Raw genomic sequence first — 20,469 nt, 5'->3', positions numbered from 1 at the left:
GGGTTTTAAGGGTTTATCTACAGTTACGACCGTTTACCTAGTATAGGGTTGTTGTGTGATAGCATTTCTCCCGGGGAGATGCAACACATACGTCTTCTCACTCCAGACAGGGAACCCACCACAGACCAAAGTTCAGAGTCTACCAAGTCCAACCTGGTGAACCAATTAGTTTTATTGGGGTCACTTACAGAAATATGAGTGAGGAGTTGCTTACAAGCACAGAAGTGACTCAAAACACAGCTACATCACTGAGGTTTACCCCAGCAGGGGTGGCAGCATTGGGAACCTGGAACGTACTCCACAGCCTGAACACAGCTTGACAGATTGAAGTCTCTTTCAAGTAACTCAGTTGGTCTTAACAGTAACTCTTCCAGGCAGCTGGGCTCACCTGAGAGTCTTTGTTGCTGCTCAGCTTTCTTCCATCGGAGAAGGACTGCTTTTATTGTTTAGGGTGGCAGGGTGGGGCTGAGCAAATCTGGTCAGTTTCAGGGACTTCCTTAAGCCATTTTGAGTTGTTTGTTTACCTTGTTGCATAAGCAATTGTATAAGCAACTTCCATGTAGGATGGAATGTTACAATCTTGGAAGAAAGTGTTATGTAACAACCATATCCAGTTCAGTTCAGTAAACTTTTTTCTTTTTTCTTTTTTTTTTTTGAGGAGACAGTATTTCTGTGTAGCCTTGGCTGTCTGGAACTTGCTCTGTTGACCAGGCTAACCTCAAATTCACTGAGATCCGTTTGCCTTTGCCTCCCTAGTGCTGGGATTAAAGGCCACCACTGCTTGGCAACTGACTTCTTAAAGTAGCTTTTAAATTTTATTTATTTATTTGTTTGTTTGTTTATTATGTGCATTGGTGTATTGCCTGTATATGTCTGTGGACCCACATGCATGAGTTACAGACAGTTGTGAGCCACCATGTGGGTGCTGGGTATTGAACCAGGGTCCTCTGGAAGAGCAGTCAGTGCTTTCAACCACTAAGCCATCACGCCAGCTCCTCAGTAAATGTTTTAATATAAAACATGATCATAACAGCAAAGATCATTAAAATATTTTAATACTAATATACATTCTTTTCTTAGAAAGACACAAAATTCTTATATATCAGTATTTAACAAAAAAAATCATATTGACATAAATATCAAATATTTTACAAACAGAATAACTGACATATTTCACCAAAATTGTGTGTTACTTTGGAGCATAAATGCATACCCAGATGGAATAAGGATGCTTCAATCGTGACAGTTATTTTTGTAACTTTAGTCGTGCACAGCTTAGCGTGTGTGCACAAGCTCTCACAGCTGACGGAGAAGAGAACCACGGCACACTTCTCTCACCACATCTTAAAGGAAAATAATCTTCACGTAATGTTATATCCCTTGGAAGTCTTAGAACAGAGAAGCACTCCATGCGGGGCATTTCTTGTAGGAAACCTATTGTTATGGAGAACCATTAGGGTTTGTTGCCTCCATAAATGATTTCTAAATGTTTCAATATGCCCATGCCATGTCTTGCATAACTGCCTCATCTACTTACCTGGGATGTGCTGCCTCTTGAACTGAAGATCATAGTAAGTATCCTTTCAGATTAATGGATGAGATAGCTTAATGAATGTAACCACCAAGGGCCAGAGTGGGGAGGAAATAAAAAAGGAAAGGCTTTCCTATCAACACACACAGCCTTCTCAGGCCCCCGTCACAGCGTTGGCGAGGAAGAGGAACCCTGAGAGAATACGTGTGAGAGATGGAATGAGGCCTCTCACCTAAGGGCCGGCTCTGATCCCACAGCCAAGTTGCCAGTTTTTCACTTACATTTCTATTTTCCAATGTTCTGAACTGTAAGACACACACGCACACGCACAATACAGTACAATATGGCACTACACACACACACACACACACACACACACACACACACACGAGTGTTCAGTACAGCACTTGGCGCCAACGTACATGTTCATGAAGTACATATGAAGAATATAAGGCACTTTCGCGGCTTACAAAAGTGAATGCCTCCACGTTAGATATTAACCAAAAATGGAGAAATGTCCTCGCAAAGTTTATAGGAATTCTGAAAACCCACGTACGTATGAACCATCAGTAATCCTGGCCAACATCCTGGGACCCTCAGTGTGACCAAAGGACAGAAGTGTGGAATAAATAACTGGTTAAAATTACACAGTGCTACACTCAGTGTCAGGAGTTAAAATGCTCTTATAAAACACGGTCCTTCAGGGACTTGCGCTTCTCGGCCACAGGGAACTGTAGCATAGGCCACAAGCACACAGGCACACTGCTCTGCAGACCAAGTGATACCACACCAGACATTAGAGACTTACAAAGAGACTGAGGGCTGGGTTTGTTTATGCTACTTAGAAACACAAAATTTCATGTATTCCCTTTTAAAATAATTTTAAAATCAAGCATTTTCAGTTTCCAGATTTAAAAAACTCACTGAATAATATAAGCTTTCCAGACTCTTCAGATTAAAAGAATGTCACGCCCTACAATACACTTCGACATATTTTTTCCAGGAAAAAAATTAATTATAAATCCAAACACTGATTATGGAATAGTCCATGTTTTGTGCCCCCTTCCCAAGTCCTTCCTAAATCACGTAGGGTTGGGTAAATCCCTAACAAACTCGAGGCTTCAGAACAGGTACAGACGCTCTTTGCTTCTTTGTTCTTAAGAATATGGACCTGAATTTTTAAAAATTAGATCTCCTATATCCTGTTAATAAGTTGATGGCTATTTTAGCCTAAAAAGTGTAGTTTTAAAATAATCTTCTTAATTTAATTCAAAAACACAACTGGCAGCTCCTTGCTGCTCGTGTAGGGATTAGGACGCAAACACAGCTCCTTCCGCCGTTCATAACTTAAATCTTTGCTGCACTTCCTCTGCGATCATCCTAGAGATCGCCAGGGAAGAGGTGGCGGCGGGAGAAGGCGCGTTTCTCACGTGAAGAACACGATCTCCAATCTCCCCAGCTCCTCCATCAAACACGAAGTCGTCTACCAGATTTCCATTTCTGTCCAAGGCCTGGGCCCGAACTCCAGCCGGGCCTCTGCAGAAGCAAAAAACCAAGTGTTAATCATGCGAGCCAAAGAGACAGGGCGATCTACAGGTTTCCAGAATATCCTTAAGGCGATAAAATCTTTATTCACACGAATGGCTGGATGCTCACAACTGTCTGCAACTCCTGTCAGGGAACCCAAACCCCTCACACAGACACACATGCAGGCAAAACACCAGAACACATAAGATACAAGTAAATAAATATTTTTTAGAAAGACTTTCAAATAAATATCCAAATAATTGTACTACTTATAAATATCTGCTCTTTCCTAAAGCAGCAGGTAAATTCACATTCAATCAGAATAGATTTTTAAATTTAAATTTAAAAGTAGATTTATTCTAGAAATCAATCAGTGGCAATCATAGAAATGTATCAGCAGCACAGACCATTCATAAAGCAGCAGAAGCAGGAGCTGGTTCCTTCCAGCTGCATACTCCATCTAGTCTACTATTCCTTTGTATTTTGTCTTGATAAAATATTATCAAAACTTATAAAGAAAAATAATAGAGTCCAATCTGGATTTTTAAACATTTCTTAATAGTTTAACCTTCAATACTCAGAAAACCTTCAATTAATTAAAAAGAAATGGCAAGTACAAAAATGAATTAATTCAGCAACACGTTAATATTATGGCGAGTCTGCTCGTCAGGCTCTGCTTTCTGTCTGTCTTGTTTTGTTTGAGACAGGTCTTATTATGTAGCCCTAGCTGTAGGCTGGCTACTCTTCCTGAATTCTGTGTGTGGCCAAGGATGACCTTGAACCTTTTTAAACTCACTTTTAGACATTTCACTTGTATTGGGGTAGCTTCATTTAAGATGAGGTGAAGAGACGGACCCCACTGGCAGAGGCCTGGGACAGCTAATTGTTCCCACCCCAAGCTGGCAGAAGAGGGATCCTGACCACAGGCCCCAGGGCACACTTCTTCCTCAAGACCAACGTTTACCTGCTCGGTTTGCTCAGTGTACATCCTTGCCCACACCCCTGCACCCTCATCTCCTCCATCCACCGGGGTCAGTCACGCCCCTCCTCAGCTTTCTGGACACACTGAAGCTTGTTCCCATCCCGGCTCACTAGACGGTCATGCACCTGGAGTCATCTGTGCCTGCAGATCCTCCTCAAACTCCTTCCCAACCTGGAAGTCAGCGATGTAGTTCTGAAAAGTGCCCTGTGTATGGTTGCCTTCCTGCATGATCTCTTTGTCTGGCTTTGGTAAACTGGCAGTTTCCTAGAGCGCCACGTTGACACGGAGCCCATACAGGTATTCTCTGAAATTCTCATTGCCCAGCATCTTCCAGCACCCACTCAAGTCCACAGGCATCTTGGGGACTAACTAGGGATGGTCATGGTCAGTCAGAGAGCAGGAGCACTCTCGACCTTGAACTTGCTGACCCTAGTCTCTACCACCTGAGTGCTAGGAATATAGGCATGTACCACGCCCAGTTTATCCCCAGCCAAGATTCTGTTTTGTAACAGACGAGGTTTTTTAGACTTAGATTTCTGCTGTTTTATAAAACAGTCAAAATTTACAGATGAAGTTTGAATTAAATACATTTAGAATCCAAATCATCTCCTCTGACAGCATTCACTTTCAAAGCAAAGTGAGAAAAAAAAATCAAGACACAAGAAGCCAGGCAATCATGAGCAGTTTTTATTGATTCTCAGCTCAGAAAAGAACCTGAGGCCACAAGAGCAACAAGGATAACACTGTCCTCTAGAACTCAGCCTGCTGGACAAGGACAAAGCCCACGTTAGCCACCATCTACCAAGCGCTTATCACATGCTGGGGATCATCTCATCTATCCTTCCAACCACGCTGAGAGGCTGCTCACGTACGTACGTACGTACGTACGTCACCTCAAAGAACATGAAGACATCAAGTACCTCCCCCGAAGAATTCAGTTATACTGCTCACAAGAGTGAGAAACTGTATGATAAAGGTAAATGATTGGCCCTAGAGAATCAAGACTTGGGGTTGGGAGAATTTCCAGGGGAGCATCTGCTACAATACTTGGAGCCCGAAAAGAATGGCACCCACTGAGCACACAGATGCAAGTCAGTGTGGGTTCCTATCTCCCTCGACAGCAGCACTCCTTGAGTTTCTTAGCAACGGATTCCGTTGCTGGTTAAAGTGGCCTTGGGTTCTCGTCATCCTGTCCTGTGTCTTCAGGAGCCAGTCAGTCACTGGTGTTCGCAGCTCCGTGTAAAGTTACTCTCCTCCGTAAACTAGCGTGAAATGCCTAAGCCACCAAACTCTTCAGGCCTCATTTCAGCACCTTAGGAAACCCTGGGCTCTTGCCTGCAGGGCTTGGACCCTTTCCTCTCAGAAGACTTCAGCTTCAGGGAAGTAGTACAACTTGAAACCTTAGGCAAGATAAGTCCAACTGCCTTGAGGGCAGATGGTGCCTGGTCTAACACCTACCTCACCTCCAAGGCTAGGTCTGTGTGTTGCAGATTGCAGGCATCCATTCAACAAGGCTACACATTTATTTTTAAACCTCTAGTTCTTTTAACAATTTTGTTTGTTTGTTTGCTTTTTGAGACAGGGTTTCTTTGTAGCTTTGGAGCCTGTCCTCTGGGAACTAGCTCTGTAGATCAGGCTGGCCTCAGACTCACAGAGATCCACCCACCTGCCTCAGCTTCCAGAGTGCTGGAATTAAAGGCGTGCACCACCACCACCACCTGGCTTTTAATGATGTTTTTAAGAACTAAAAGAATGATTTAGCAAACTAATAACTATGAATTCAATTATATTTAATATAGTGCTTGCTATTCATAGCTAAGTATAACGGCAAGGTACCTGCTAGATACTACAATATGTCCAGAAACAGTATCAGCTGAATCTATACTTTCGTTCTTAGATCCGAGATCTCCTGTACTGCATTACTGTCACATGGCAGAGATACTGTGGCTGGGGAAAAGCTATGAAAAGTTGTAACTGACATCTTGGGCTAGTCCTACATAGGATAACTCATCATGGGATCTACTGCCAATCTAAATCTGCAATACCACGTGAACACATGTAACCTGGGTGTGCTGCTATGAAGAAGGTAAACAATTCCAATCCAATTTCCAGACATGAAGGGGCAGCTATTTTCCTTACTAATTTTGGACAAAATTGGATTATGAAACTATGGTTTTTATCTGGGCTCAACTTTCCTCACCCCAGCAGGCGCAAGGGATGGACCCCTGTGCTTGGTGTGGACAGAAAGCACCCTACAGCTCCACTCATAGGGCGGCCCTCTATGCTGGAACATTTGAGATCTGCTCCAATGACTCTCGCCTGGTTGAGTCTCAGCAGGACCTTAGCTGGGGGATCCTGTGGGCCTGAGTATGGCTAGGTGAGCTCCCCTGTGCAGGTCTTGCATGTGTTTCTGCCAGGTGTTCTGAGGGGAACTTTAAAAAATGCATAAAAACAAAAAAAGACTTCTTTGTATGAATTACCATTAACATTTTGTACGATAAATGATTCAACAATTATACAAGCATAACCATTCTTGTTTTATCTGTACCCCGAAGCAACATTCCTTTTTCCCAACGAATTTAAGGCATACCCCTCACGGCATACCATTTGATATCAATGTGTATAAAACTATACTTGTTAATAAAACAGTACGTGCTGGGCTGGAGAGATGGCTCAGCGGTTAAGAGCATTGCCTGCTCTTCCAAAGGTCCTGAGTTCAATTCCCAGCGGCCACATGGTGGCTCACAACTATCTGTAATGAGGTCTGGTGCCCTCTTCCTCTTCTGGCCTTCAGGCATACATGCAGAAAGAATATTGTATACATAATAAATAAATAAATAAATATTTAAAAAATAAATAAAATAGTACGTGCTTAGTATTGCCAATATTCAGTCTGTATCAACCAGACTGGCTTCAGATTTCTACTCTTCTTATTTACAGACAGAGGGACAGGGAAGAGAGTGGGGGTGGGGCTGCAGACTGAGATTCAAGCAGGAGCAAACATGTCTGGGTCCGCTCTCATGAATTTGCTTTTCTGTTTATGTCCTTATACTTTATTTTTTTTTTGTTTTTTTTTTGTTTTTCGAGACAGGGTTTCTCTGTGGCTTTGGAGCCTGTCCTGGAACTAGCTCTGTCAGGCTGGTCTTGAACTCACAGAGATCCGCCTGCCTCCCGAGTGCTGGGATTAAAGGCCCTGTCCTTATACTTTAAATTCTCATTCTCACATCCTAATTCCCTAGGCCAGACAGACAAAATTCCTTAATACATTTTGGTACCAAGGGAGATATTTTTCTAGATTCCATTTTTACTAAGAGATCCTCAGTTTCACCAGGCGTGGTGGTGCACGCTTTTAATCCCAGCACTTGGGAGGCAGAAGCAAGTGGATCTCTGTGAATTCAAAGGTCTACTTAGGGTTCCAGGGCAGACAGGGCCTATCTCAAAATAAATAAATAAAGGGATAAATAGATAAAATAAAAAGAATGCGTTAGGTTCTAACTTTCTATTTACATTTATCAAAAGTCCCTTTCTACTACCGGGGGGGGGGGGATTAAAATATACGTCCCTAATGCCCTGTTACCTTGTTTTGTGTGATGGACACAATAAAGCTTTCAAATTTCACTGAGCACTTAATATGCGCCTGTGAATCATACATCAACTGAAAACCTAGCTCAAAGGGAAGGATGTAGGACAGGGAGAAATCCCACCTCCTGAGCCCAACACAGCCATCGGCATCACAACTCACTGCAACTGCGGTCGCCTGCACCGGCTCTGCACAAGGACTTAACAGTTGGGCCGTACTCCTCTGCTAGACTAGTGGTTCCTGTAATTCTGGGAGAAGAGGGGCCATTGCTCTCAGCTGTGGGCCCACTACTGTGCCCACAAGGCTCCAATGAAGTGTTCCGAAACAAAGTTCACAGTCAGATCTAATTAAAGTCACAAAACAAAACAGAAACCATGAATCCAGGGAAAGGGGCTGATAGGAATGGAAAAGAGAAGAAGAAGGCCGAGGGAGAAAGTCATCAGAATGCATTCTACGCATGTATGAAATTGTAAAAGAATGAACTAAATAAGAAAGGCAAAGAAGACAGGTAACCCAAGCCTCTCGCTTACTAAAATTGCCCCTCCTGTTCTAGGGCAGCATCAGCACCAGCTCCTCTCGTAAATGGGTTTTCAACTTCTTCTGTTTTGGGAATATGAATACCCCTGCTTTCCCTCAATATTGGCTATGTATATTTCAAAGACGTTTCTTTTACTTTCTCTTTGAATTTTGTAGTGTGGGGGTTACCTAATTCTCTAGACTAGTGGTTCTCAACCAAGGAAATTCTGCCCCCTAGAGGATACTGGTAACATATGGAGACATTTTGGAGTGTTACAAATGCCAGGAGGGGGGGTGCTACTAAATATCCTGCAACGAGCTAGCCGGGTCTCACAGTAAAGAATTATCTAGTGCAAAATGTCAACAGCACCGAGGTTATATAGAAATGTCTTGCACTTCAATTTATGATGATATAATATAGTTTTCATTCTAAAACTTTCCTTTTGAATCTAACAGAGTGGTACACTGGGAAAGGGGAATCACTGCATATACGACGTCATCTTTTCCCATTCTTACGGTGCCAGCAAACTGCAGCAGCACTGACATGTATGTGCCGCATTTATCAGAAAGCATCTTAAGGAGCTTAGAGCTAATGAAGAGCCTTGGTGACAGATCCCTTAACGATACATTTGCACACCTTATGCTATAGCTAACATAATAATAACTTCACATTCCAGCCTAATGCTTAATAGCAAATTATTGCCCACAATGCCTTGCTAAGCACTAAGAATCAAGATGAATGTCTTTCGGTAGCTACCGCTATTTAAGGGCACCATTTGAGAGAAACACAACCTACTAAGTGTGGCTCCTACTAGCTTGTTCCTTTGCAGTGCTGGGGACCCAGCTCAGGTCCTCATGAATGTATGCTCTGTCAGTTTTGCTATCTGACGCTGCTGATATGCTTACGACACACTACTGATAGGACATTTACGGTTGCAGGACAAATAAGGCAAGGTGAGACTGAGGCTTCAAGCTGTGAAGATTACTACTGATCTTATTATCAATTAACATTTCAGGCATATGTACAGAAGTGAATCAACAGAGAAATGGCAGAGGTCCATGTGGTGTTCATAGATCCTGATCTTTCCTCCCTAGAAGTAGTCACTCTCCTGAATCAGGTACTTATTAGTTCTAAGATTCCTTTTTATTTTCACGGTGATCCATAAATAATATGTAACATTGCACTTGTTTTTCAACTTGTGTAAATGATATCAAATACATCTTCCTTGAGTTTAGTAAATTCCTGAGTTTAATAGCTAGAGGAACCAGAACCAAGAGGAGGAACACATAGGATGGTTAATGCATTCAGCATCTCTGTCTGCAGGGGAACTCACCTGTGATTGAGCTGACTACCCCTTGTGCACCCATGCATGGCTTTGCTCCAGCTTCTATAAAAGGATGGTCACTGAATATGATACAGAACCCCAGCTGCCCACCTGACCACAGAGTATTAGTGACAGTAATAGAAAACCGATTTAAGCGGTGCATTTTCAGATCTAAGACATTAGAAATCGCAGCAGCAAACTTAACATAAAAGGCGCTGTGTGTAAGTGAGTGCAAGAAAAATAAGGCCTCTATATGTTTATACCATCTGTTTCAGAAGGTGTAGAAGGAGAGATAAGAAAGAAAATGTGAACTGGTTTTTAATAGTTCTTCTAGAGTCAAGAACGGTCTCAGAATGATACATTAAAGATGGATTTCGAACAAGGTCTCCCTGCCCCCAAGGGGAACAGCTGACAAGATACACAGTGGAGCTCGCCGACACATTACACCAGGCTAGTTTCAACAGCTGCTCAGAGTAGACACTTGGCGCTCTGGAGCGTCATGGAGGGTACAGCATGAGCACCTCAAAGCACACCGCTGGCTAGACTGAACAACTGGCATGATGCTAAAAATATCACCACAGAGGAAAAACACACAGGCTTGGATGATATTCAGGATAATCTGCACGTCAAGTCCAGAAACTCTTTAGTTCTAAGAAAAAGAAAATGGAAAAAAAAACCCAACAAAACAAACTTTTCCTGACAGCCTGCAGCAAGGACTTAGATGGATTGTTACAACACCACTTCCCACTTCTGTCCTCAGGCAGAGCTGGACCTAACACAGAGTGGAGGGGCCGGAGAAGTCACTCCGTGGCTGAGTTTGATTCCCAGCACCCACTATGGGCAACTCCAGCTCCATGAGCTCCAAGACCTCTGGTCTCTGGCACCTGCGATCGTGCATATACCCCTTCCCCACACACACACAATGAAAATAAAACAATCTTTAAGTAGAGAAGAACACCAAAAAGTATGTGTCTAAGGGTTTTTTGTTTGTTTGTTTGTTTGTTTTTGTTTTCTTTTTTGGTTTTTCGAGACAGGGTTTCTCTGTGGCTTTGGAGCCTGTCCTGGAACTAGCTCTGTAGACCAGGCTGGTCTCTAACTCACAGAGATCTGCCTGCCTCTGCCTCCCGAGTGCTGGGATTAAAGGCATGCACCACCATCGCCCGGCTTGTGTCTAAGGGTTTTTAAGAGTCAGTGGAGGTGGCACACATCATAGAGCTACATAGAGAGACCCTGTCTCAAAACAACAACAACAACAACAAGAGTTGTAGACAATTACAAAGATCCAGCTCTAGGCTGTGATGCAGTAACACAAAAGGGATTCACCTCTCTTGGGGAAGGAGAGCAAAGGTTCAGAGGCTGTGCTGCCTGAAGAGCCAGCGCGCCAGCCAGACCCGCCTCCCAAGTTTACCGTCCTTGCCCGTTTCCTTACCGAAGCACATCGCTGGTGGTGATCTCAGGGATGAACTTCTGAAGGTGCTTCACTGTCTCACTGAGAAAACAGGCTTTATACATTTCATTTGCTCCATACGAGAAATTCTGAAGCAACATTTTAAGGAAACCACTGAGAATGAAGGAAAAAAAAGAAACTCGATGAGACAGAGGAATTCTTTATTACTATAAAATATCTTTACAGTTATTTTTTGGTGGCATCATATAAATCTATAAAATATCAGAAAAATTATGCAATAAAGAAACTTTTGGCCAAGATATGGAGAGGAAATCACTCATACTCAAAATTTATTTAAAAAAATATGGTTTCAAACTGGTAGCCTATTAAGTTTGCTAACATTAAGGCTTTCTAACGCTTTCAACACACTAACAATGCATCTTTAGTACAGGGCATTAAAGCAGTGAGACATTTCTCCTAGTGTAGTCAGGTGGAGATACCGCAGTATAGCAGTGGTCCTCCAGTGAGACTCTGCACCCATCCTGAAAAGTTCACCTAACCTTTCTGCTACAGACGCTGCTGAGGCCAACACCTATATACAGTCCAGAATGCTTTCCAGGGGTTTCACATAAAATCTCCTGAAGGGAAACATTACTGAAGAGACCAAACTGAGGTTTGGTAACGTGTTTGCCATACAAACACGAGGACCTGAGTCTGGGTGCTCAACACCTATGTGAAGAGCAGCCGTGGCAGTGCATGCCTTTAGTGCAGCCCCGGGGAACGGGAGGGAGGAGAACACTGGGGCTTGCTGGCCAGCTAACCTAACTGAGTAAGTGAGCTTCTGGGTGAGTGTGAGACCCTGTCTCAAAAAGATGAGGCAGACTGTGATTGAGGAAGACACCTGACATCAAACTATGGCTTCCACATATATGTCATTGCATACCCACACACATGCATGCACACAGGAAAAGCCAAACAGCATACTTAATAAGGCTATATTTTAGAACACTAAAGAATCTGTGTCATATGTCATAAGTCTATACAATGGCACCCTTAGATTTATACACATAGACATACACACACCCTATCTCATCAGTAATTTATCTAATAGTTTACAAAACAATGGTGAAAAGCTTGAAATGACCTTCTCAAAGTAAGTCCTTACTAGTTTCAGATCTCGTAACAACATTTAAGATGTACTGCCAGATATATGAATGGCTTTTGGCCTTACTTTCTTTTCGGCTAAGACATTAGCACCCTGGTTCATCACAATCTTTGTGACATAGTTAAACATTATACTTGGAGCTAGGTGTATAGTCCAGTGGAGAAAAACCTGTTTGGTATATACGCAAGGCTCTAGTTTTGACCTTAGCATCAAAACCAAATAATCAAATGTATGCTTATTACATAAAGATCTTAATTTTTTTTTTTTTTGGTTTTTCGAGACAGGGTTTCTCTGTGGTTTTGGAGCCTGTCCTGGAACTAGCTCTTGTAGACCAGGCTGGTCTCGAACTCACAGAGATCCGCCTGCCTCTGCCTCCCGAGTGCTAGGATTAAAGGCGTGCGCCACCACCGCCCGGCTTAAAGATCTTAATTTGGATTAATAAAAAAAAATTAATGCGGCAATCACATGTGAGGGCTTATTCTATCAGATTATCAAAAACTTCTCACATTAAAAAAATTAAGCACTTAAATCATCTTGAAGGTAACTCTGGTACCTCTTGAGAATTATTTCCATAACATCTCTGGCACTGAAGTCAAAGGGTCTGTAACCTTCCCGCTTAAAGGCAAGCACTGCATTCGGCCCGAGCCACACAGTGCCGTCCAACTTTGGTGTAAAGTGAACTCCAAGGAAAGGGAAGCGGCTATCCGGGACCTGCAGATTCAACACAGCAGCCAACTATTAGCCTCATTCACATCTCACTTCAAAGCAGATACAAAACATCTGACTGGTAAGACGAGGTAGTTCCTTCTAGATATTTGTATGCACTGTGAGTTGTATTCAGACAGGCTTTTCGATTAACATGCTTGCTGGTTTAAAATGCTACTGCGTTAATATATGTTGTTCCGCTTATTCATCTTTCTGGGTAAAGGGAAAAAGGTTGAACGGTTCTACTTCATATTATTGCCTCTTTCTCCTATGAGAGAAGTCTGTGACCCGCAGGTAAAACAGGACTGCCAGAAAAAAAAATTACATATTCACAGCACAGGCCTTGGCGAATTGAGAAGAAGAGATGAATTTAGTTTTTGGCAAAGCACCAATTCCAACCAGTTCAACCTAATATACTTTTGGGGACTTGTTCATCAACAGGGCAAATGCAGGCAGAAAAGTGAGCTTTCTATTTAAATTCCCCTGACTTTTACCCCTGGAGCTAGAGTGGACTCCTACACAAAGCGCACAGCTATGGGTTGGGTATCTCCTGGTTTGCTTGCAGTACTCCCATGGCGTACTCAAGCTCACAGAGACATGCAACGCCCACGAGAGCAGAGACAGCTTTAGGGATTTCACCAGAGACAGGTGAAATGACCACATACACCGTCTTCCAAACCCTCTCTTCAAATGCAAGTAAAAGCTTTATTTTCCTTTCCTTTATGCCCACAGCCAGCTTGGTAAGTAAGAAGACAGAAGTATCATTACCCACCGGATAAATATTCCCGTTGACAAGGTAGCCCTTTTCTGGCTTTAAGAGCAAGTAATCGCCCCGGAATGGGACAATCTGAGGATCGGGACTGCAGCCACTCAACTCTGAAATATGGTCTGAGTGAAGTCCTGCACATGTCACCACATAGCGACAGTGAACCTCCTCTCCCTGGTACAAAATAAAAGAGCATGGTTAATTTCTATATATGAGAAAGAAAATGTGGCATAGTACTTGTCTATGTGAGCGCTTATCTAAAAAACAAAACAAAACAAAAAAAACCCTTCAACTGAATGGAGAATTAACAGAAGTTGAGATACAGGGGGAGGGTAAAGAAAGGTTGGGTTTAATTAACAAGCTATAAGCATGTATGGAAACAGCACACTGAATTCCAGTTCATAGTTGATTATGCTAATTAAGATACTTGGGGGTGGGCGAGGGCAGTATATATATGTGTACACACATACACACACACACACACACACACACACACACACACACACACACACACACACATATATATCTATCTCCTGGAATTGGGGGAAGGACCTGAAGAGACACCTTTTTCAGTAGGTAATGAGAAAAGTGCCTGACACCATGAATCATCAAAGAACCGCAAGTCAAGACTCTTGGGGCCAGGCATGGTGGCACATACCTTCAATTCTGGCACTCAGAAGGCAGAGGCAGGAGGATCTGTCCACATAACAAGCTCCAGGATAGACAGTACTACAAAGAGAGGCCCCTGTCTCAAAACACAAGAAGCAAACCAAACCAATCTACAAACCAACCAACCCTTGGGATATCCTCTCACACCTCGTAGGAAACACACCATTGGTCTATATGTCACTAATTATTTCTTTATCCTCATTATCATGTCCCTCTGACAGAAGACCTAGGTTAAGTTCCCAGCCTCCTCATGGTGACTCACAATTTTCTGTAACACCAATACCCTCTTATGGTCTGAGGGCATCAGGAACATACACAGTGCACAGACACACATGCAGGCAAAACACTCATATACACACAATAAAATATTTTTTAGTGCCCAAAAGACATAAAAGAGGGCAGACTAACTGGAAAGAAGAAGCTGAATAACAGAGCAGGGAATATGATCCAAATATTTCATATATGTGCAGAAGACACAGTAATGAAGCCTGTTATTATATGTAATTAATATATGCTAATAAAAACATTTTTAAAAATCTATACAGTGGCTGGCTCCCAAGGTACCACAATTGAGGTTGTGTTCTGACTCTCTCATGTATACACATACATACAGATGCACACTCGTATCTGTACATGCTTGAACATGTACACACACAGAAACAAATACACAAAAACATAGCAATCACTCAATACAACTTTACAAGTAAATGAAAGTGAAAAACAGCTCCAGAGTCCTTACCTTAGTATTCTTGACAGCGATTGGATAGTCCATCCCTGGCAGGAATGAGAAGAATCAGGGAAACTTTGGTTTGAGCAAAAGAAAGTTGTCACTATTTGAAATTCTATGCCCATAACAAATTTAAATGACTGTTTTAGTTGTACTTTATTTATAATTCTGAAACTCTTTACCAAAAAAGAAGACTAAAATAATTCATAATTGACAAAACAGAACTCTGGCATGATTTAGGATGGTTTCTTTTCATTTATTTAACTAACACACATTCTCGAGCTTGGCCTAGCGCAGGCCCCTCACTTCACCGAGCACAGCCATGCTCTGCATGGAAGCAGCGCCATCACAAGTGAACTGGCTTTAACCACAGAACTAAAGCTGAGAAATTAAACACAAGACAGCCTTGTGTCCACGTGTTGGCAACCTGATTCCCTGCACTGGTTGTTCAGAGAAGCAAGGGCTTTCGCAGCACAAAACGTTCCTATAATGAGCTGACCGAGTATCAAGTTTGTTCCCACGGATTGATGAGCTATTAATAACCTATAAAGCATACGTACAGAAAAAGACTACAATCTACCTATATTGTGAATTTGACTTATTCTGCTACCCATTTATAACAATTTTATTTAATAAATTTGTTCATCATCTTAGAGTGTAGAAGGACACTGGGCAAGGGATTCATAAAATCCACATCTCCTTCAAACCCTGATAAGGAAGAACCTGATTCTCTACAAATTTCCTTGCATCAAACAGAATGCTTGCAAGCCTCTCATTTAACTAAAAAAAGCTAACTACTCATTTCAAAGCAAAATAAAGCAGGCTGTAACTGCAGTCTAAGGGGAACAGGAGGTGAGACTCGGAAGGGCTGAGTCTTTTGATATTGGTCTGCTGTTGGAAATCTGGGTGTGTCCAAAGATAGCCCACCACTTACTATTGCTATGCCATATTCCCCAGCAGTCTGAATCAAGGTCTAAACGGCACTAAAGTCTGTACTCACCGTAAGCACTGCTAAGAGGTACCGACTCTAACCTTCAGAGAACCGTCTGGAGGCCACCTGTCCACAACAGCCGAGGCTGTTAGACTTTAGTACCAGTCAAACGTCTACTCAGTGCCTAGTTCTATCAGCACACAGACACCCAGGAACTGCGGGTCTGCTCTGTCCACTCATCCATACTCACCTCCGACTCTGAGCCGACTCTAGCCTGGCTCCTCGGAGTCTCCCACAAACACCAACCAGACAAACAAGCAAACAAACATCTCTTTTTTACCAATACAAATATTTCATAGAGAAGATGGGGACAGCTTACCATCCTTACTTCTGGAAGGGCTTTCATTAGCGATTTCAATATCCTTTACTTCAAAACCTTTCAAGATAGAGCCACCAGCATCTTGGAAATCCTGGGCAAATGACAAAGCTACCTGCTGATAGTTCACAATGCCAGTATATGGACAATCAATGGCCATTAGACCCTAGGACAAAAGTAATAAAAGGTCAAACAATACAGTCAAGAATCAGGAAAGTTCATTCAAAGTTTTTTTTTCTTTTTCTTTCTTTTTTTTTTTTTGCTTTGTTTTTTTTGTTTGTTTGTTTGTTTTTCCCCTGAGACAGGGTTTCTCTGTGTAACTGCTTTTGTAGTCCAACTGGTCTTGAACTCACAAAAATCCACCTGCCTCTGCCGCCTTAGTGCTTGGATTAAAGGCGTGCACCACAACCACCTGGCTGCAGTTTTATTTTTGCTTGAAATTTTATACCTTTTTTAAATACCTGGTTTGTTTTGATGGGTAACACACATTATCCTTTGCTTGACAAAAACCTGACAGCGTTTAAAACAGTAACAGAAAAGTCTGCTCTTGGTAAGTGCCTAAATTTGGTGATGAACACACACACACACACACACACACACACACACACACACACGGTGCCTACTAGAGGGGAGACGTAATACTAGCTAAATAAAGCTGGAAGGTACTTGCCTTCAATCCCAACATTTGGGAGGCAGGGACAGGCGGGTCTCTGAGTTCAAGGCCAGCCTGGTCTACTGAGGGAGTTCCAGAATAGCCAGCACTGTTACACAGAGAAACCTTGTCTCAAAACAATCAATCAAACAAACAAACAAACAGCTAGCTAAATAAGAACATCACGTAACCAGAAAACAATTTTCTTTTTTTTTTTTTTTTTTTTTTTGGTTTTTCGAGACAGGGTTTCTCTGTGGCTTTGGAGCCTGTCCTGGAACTAGCTCTGTAGACCAGGCTGGTCTCGAACTCACAGAGATCCGCCTGCCTCTGCCTCCCGAGTGCTGGGATTAACGGCGTGCGCCACCATCGCCCGGCCAGAAAACAATTTTCTTTCATTTTTTTCCCCCTTAAATAAAGATGCCTGAGCCAGGTGGTGGCGCACACCATTAATCCCAGTAGGGAGAGGCAGGCAGTTCTTATGAGTTTGAGGCCAACCTGGGCTACAGACAGAGTTCCAGGACAGGCTCCAAAGATACACAGAGAAATCCTGTTTCGAAAAAATCAAAACCAAAACCAAACCAAAACAAAACAACAACAAAGATGCTTGACTTTCAAAGCTGCCCCACGTTGCCATCTTAATTTTTTTAAGATTTGTTATTCAGGACATTTCATTTCTGACTCTAACATCATTCATATCTGATTCTGAGTTAAATTCTCAAAAAAATGTTTTGACTAGACTCTAATGCCTTTTGCGGTGGTGCACATGTCACAGCGAGTGAAAACTCAGAGCTGTTCTAGCTCCCTAGTCACATGATGTGCAGGGCACTGCAAGGATCTGCTGCAGGTCTCCGAGATCATAACCAGGGAATGGGGACATTCCGTGACCAATTCCGCTTCATTTGGGTAATACGAGAACGAAGAGCTGGCTTTGTAATTGTTTTTCTCTCTGTCACTGAATGCATGAATTTAGATTTAAATTTATTTATTTATTTAGGAACAGAAGGTGAATGTGCCACTGGTCTTTTCTAGTTTGAAGAAAAGGGAAAGAACAGGATTTCCCACGACTAATCCTGAGTATAAAACAGTGTGCAACCCTCACACTGAATATACATCTTGGTCATCCAGTCATTTTCCTCCGTTCTCAGATCGCTACTGCCCAGAACTGAGTGCAAGCAGTAGTTTTGGTTTTTTGTACTGTTTGGTCAACACAGTATTGTTGTTAATTTTAAAAATAATACCTGAAATAACATTTTAAATATTTCACTGGTATATTGTCTTAAAGGCTTTCATTTCCCCTCCCTCCACAAACAATGTTGCCAGATCCCGGGGGTAGGGCCAAGGCAAAACATGCAACATTTGGCAAACCTCACCATTTACCTCACCAGGCTTGACTCTAGCACACGAAAGCCTTTGCTAGGGTTAGGAAGCCCTCCAGTCTGGGTAAGATTGGCACATGTGAGGCTTTGTTAGACTTACTGCCTAACAACTCAGAGATTCACAAGTCAACAGCTACACTCAACCTAATATTTCAATAGTTTAACCCACAAAACTCCCTTACCTAACATAAAAAATTGTGACAGGGGTCGGGAAAGAAATGTTCTGCAAACATGCTTTGTTCTGAATCAATAGTTCTTTTTTCAAAAGATCTATTATGTATAATGTTCTGCCTGCATGTCTGCCTGCACCCTAGAAGAGAGCATCAGATCTCATTACAGATGGTTGTGAGCCACCATGTGGTTGCTGGGAATGGAACTCAGGACCTCTGGAAGAGCAGGAAATGCTCTTAACCTCTGAGCCATCTTTCCAGCCCTCAACTGTTTTTTTAGAATCCAAATGTCCTCCTTATTCACTTTGTACTCCTGGTGCCTGCACACAAATCCCTCAAATATTTCCTGAGTGAATAAACATTTGAAGCATGTTGTTAAATTACTCCACTTTCACCTTTCAGAACTCTAGAGAGTCTCTTTTTCTCTTTCTAGTCTTGGATTTGCTCCTTCTTAGGAAGTGTGGGTGTCCCTAACTGAATGTGTGCGGAGGCTGTGGAAGATGCCATCATGGTCAGGTCGTCCAGCTCCCAGGTCCAGGCCTGGTGCTAACATGGTAGGCTGAGAAGAGGCTGTGGATAGGCTGGCTGTGCCTCTCGACCTGCAGACTGGCCATGCACTATCTAGATTAGCAGGTCATAGCTTGGAAAACAAGGCAATGGCAGGTCGAGAGGCTGGAAAAGAACCAGGCAGGTAGGTCAGGGAAAGCTGGGAGCTAAACTCAGTAAGAAAACAAAGGAGGAAAACGTGGGGTTGACCTCCTCTGCTGAAAGAGAAGCCACAAGGGTCGGACTGAAGTCAGGAGTGTCACCGGGGATTAATCAGAGGGCACCAGCAAGAGCTGCTCCCCACTTCAAAGTACAGGGAGCTTCAAAGAGCTGGGGTGGCTCAGCCTTCTTAAAAGGATCTGGAGCAAGCAGTGCTTTGGAGTTGACCTAATAAACCCATTTGTAGTTAAATTGTTTACCAAGAAGTAGAAATAACAGCCAAACTTCCAAACCAATCAGTTGTAGCCAGTGTGACAAAGTACCATTATCTGAACTAGCAGGAAAGAAACTAAAACTACCCATGTGCTCTGTGTACGGGAGTAAGGGAGTCAGGAGGAAGAGTAGACAGATGCACAGGAAGGCACTAATCATAAAAGGAAAACATGGAGTTAGCAAGAAACCTGACACTAGAGAAATTCCCAGGAATCCACAGGATGACCCCAGCTAAGACCCTAGGCAATAGAGGAGCGGGTGCCCAAACTGGCCTTGCCCTGTAGTCAGATTGATGAATATCTTAAATGTCACCATAGAACCTTCATCCAGCAACTGATGGAAACAGAGGCAGAGACCCACAGCGGAGCACTGGGCTGAGCTCCCAAAGTCCAGTTGAAGAGTGGGAGGAATGAGAAAATGAGCAAAGAGGTCAAGACCATGATGGGGACATCCACTGAGAGAGTTTACCTGAGCTAATGGGAGCTCACCAACTCGAGCCAGACAGGGAAGGAACCAATATAGAACCAAACTAGACCCTCTGAATGTGGGTGACAGTTGTGTGGCTGGGGCAGACTGTGGGGCCACTGGCAGTGGCACCAGGATTTATCCCTACTGCTTGTACTGACTTTTGGGGAACCCATTCTCTTTGGAAGGATACCTTGCTCATCCTAGATATAGTAGGGAGGGCCTCAGACCTTCCCCAAGCAATGTGCCTTACCCTCTCTGAGGAGTGGATGGGGTGGGATGGGAGGTGGGTGGAAGGAATGGGAGAAGGGGAGGGAGTGGGAACTGGGATTGGTATGTAAAATGAAAAAAAGACAGCATGTTTTCTTTTTGAAAAAATAAAAGAAAAAGAAGAAAAAAATAAAAGGAAAATATCCACATAAATTGCTAAATTGATTACATTAAGAACTGCTGTTCATCTGAAGATGAACTAAAACAAAAGGGACACGTTACAGAGAGGCGGAGACGCCTGTAGCACATACTTAGATGTACTGACAAGTACGTAAGTGTATATTTATATATGCAGCAGATACATACAGATCATGTAGTGAACTTCTAAAGTTAGTAAGAATTAATAATTATAAAAGAAGCAATAAACCCAA

The 20,469-nt window shown here is 42.7% G+C and overlaps 1 protein-coding gene across 1 annotated transcript in view; it reads right to left on the bottom strand.

The window, feature by feature from the left end:
* Positions 1–153: 153 nt before the first annotated feature.
* L2hgdh (L-2-hydroxyglutarate dehydrogenase) overlaps positions 154–20,469 on the bottom strand; it is a 29,111-nt gene continuing 8,795 nt past the window's right edge. The window contains exons 5-10 of the mRNA XM_075948004.1: positions 16,191–16,353; positions 14,893–14,927; positions 13,491–13,658; positions 12,567–12,724; positions 10,891–11,022; positions 154–3,067 (exon numbers count right to left, since the gene is read on the bottom strand). Coding sequence (XP_075804119.1) covers positions 2,872–3,067; positions 10,891–11,022; positions 12,567–12,724; positions 13,491–13,658; positions 14,893–14,927; positions 16,191–16,353 — 852 coding nt within the window. The 3' untranslated portion in view covers positions 154–2,871. The remainder of the gene's footprint in view (positions 3,068–10,890; positions 11,023–12,566; positions 12,725–13,490; positions 13,659–14,892; positions 14,928–16,190; positions 16,354–20,469) is intronic.

Source organism: Microtus pennsylvanicus, chromosome 14 (genome assembly GCF_037038515.1).
Source record: "Microtus pennsylvanicus isolate mMicPen1 chromosome 14, mMicPen1.hap1, whole genome shotgun sequence".
Lineage (NCBI taxonomy): Eukaryota > Metazoa > Chordata > Mammalia > Rodentia > Cricetidae > Microtus > Microtus pennsylvanicus.
This window is presented reverse-complemented; position numbering and strand designations above follow the sequence as displayed.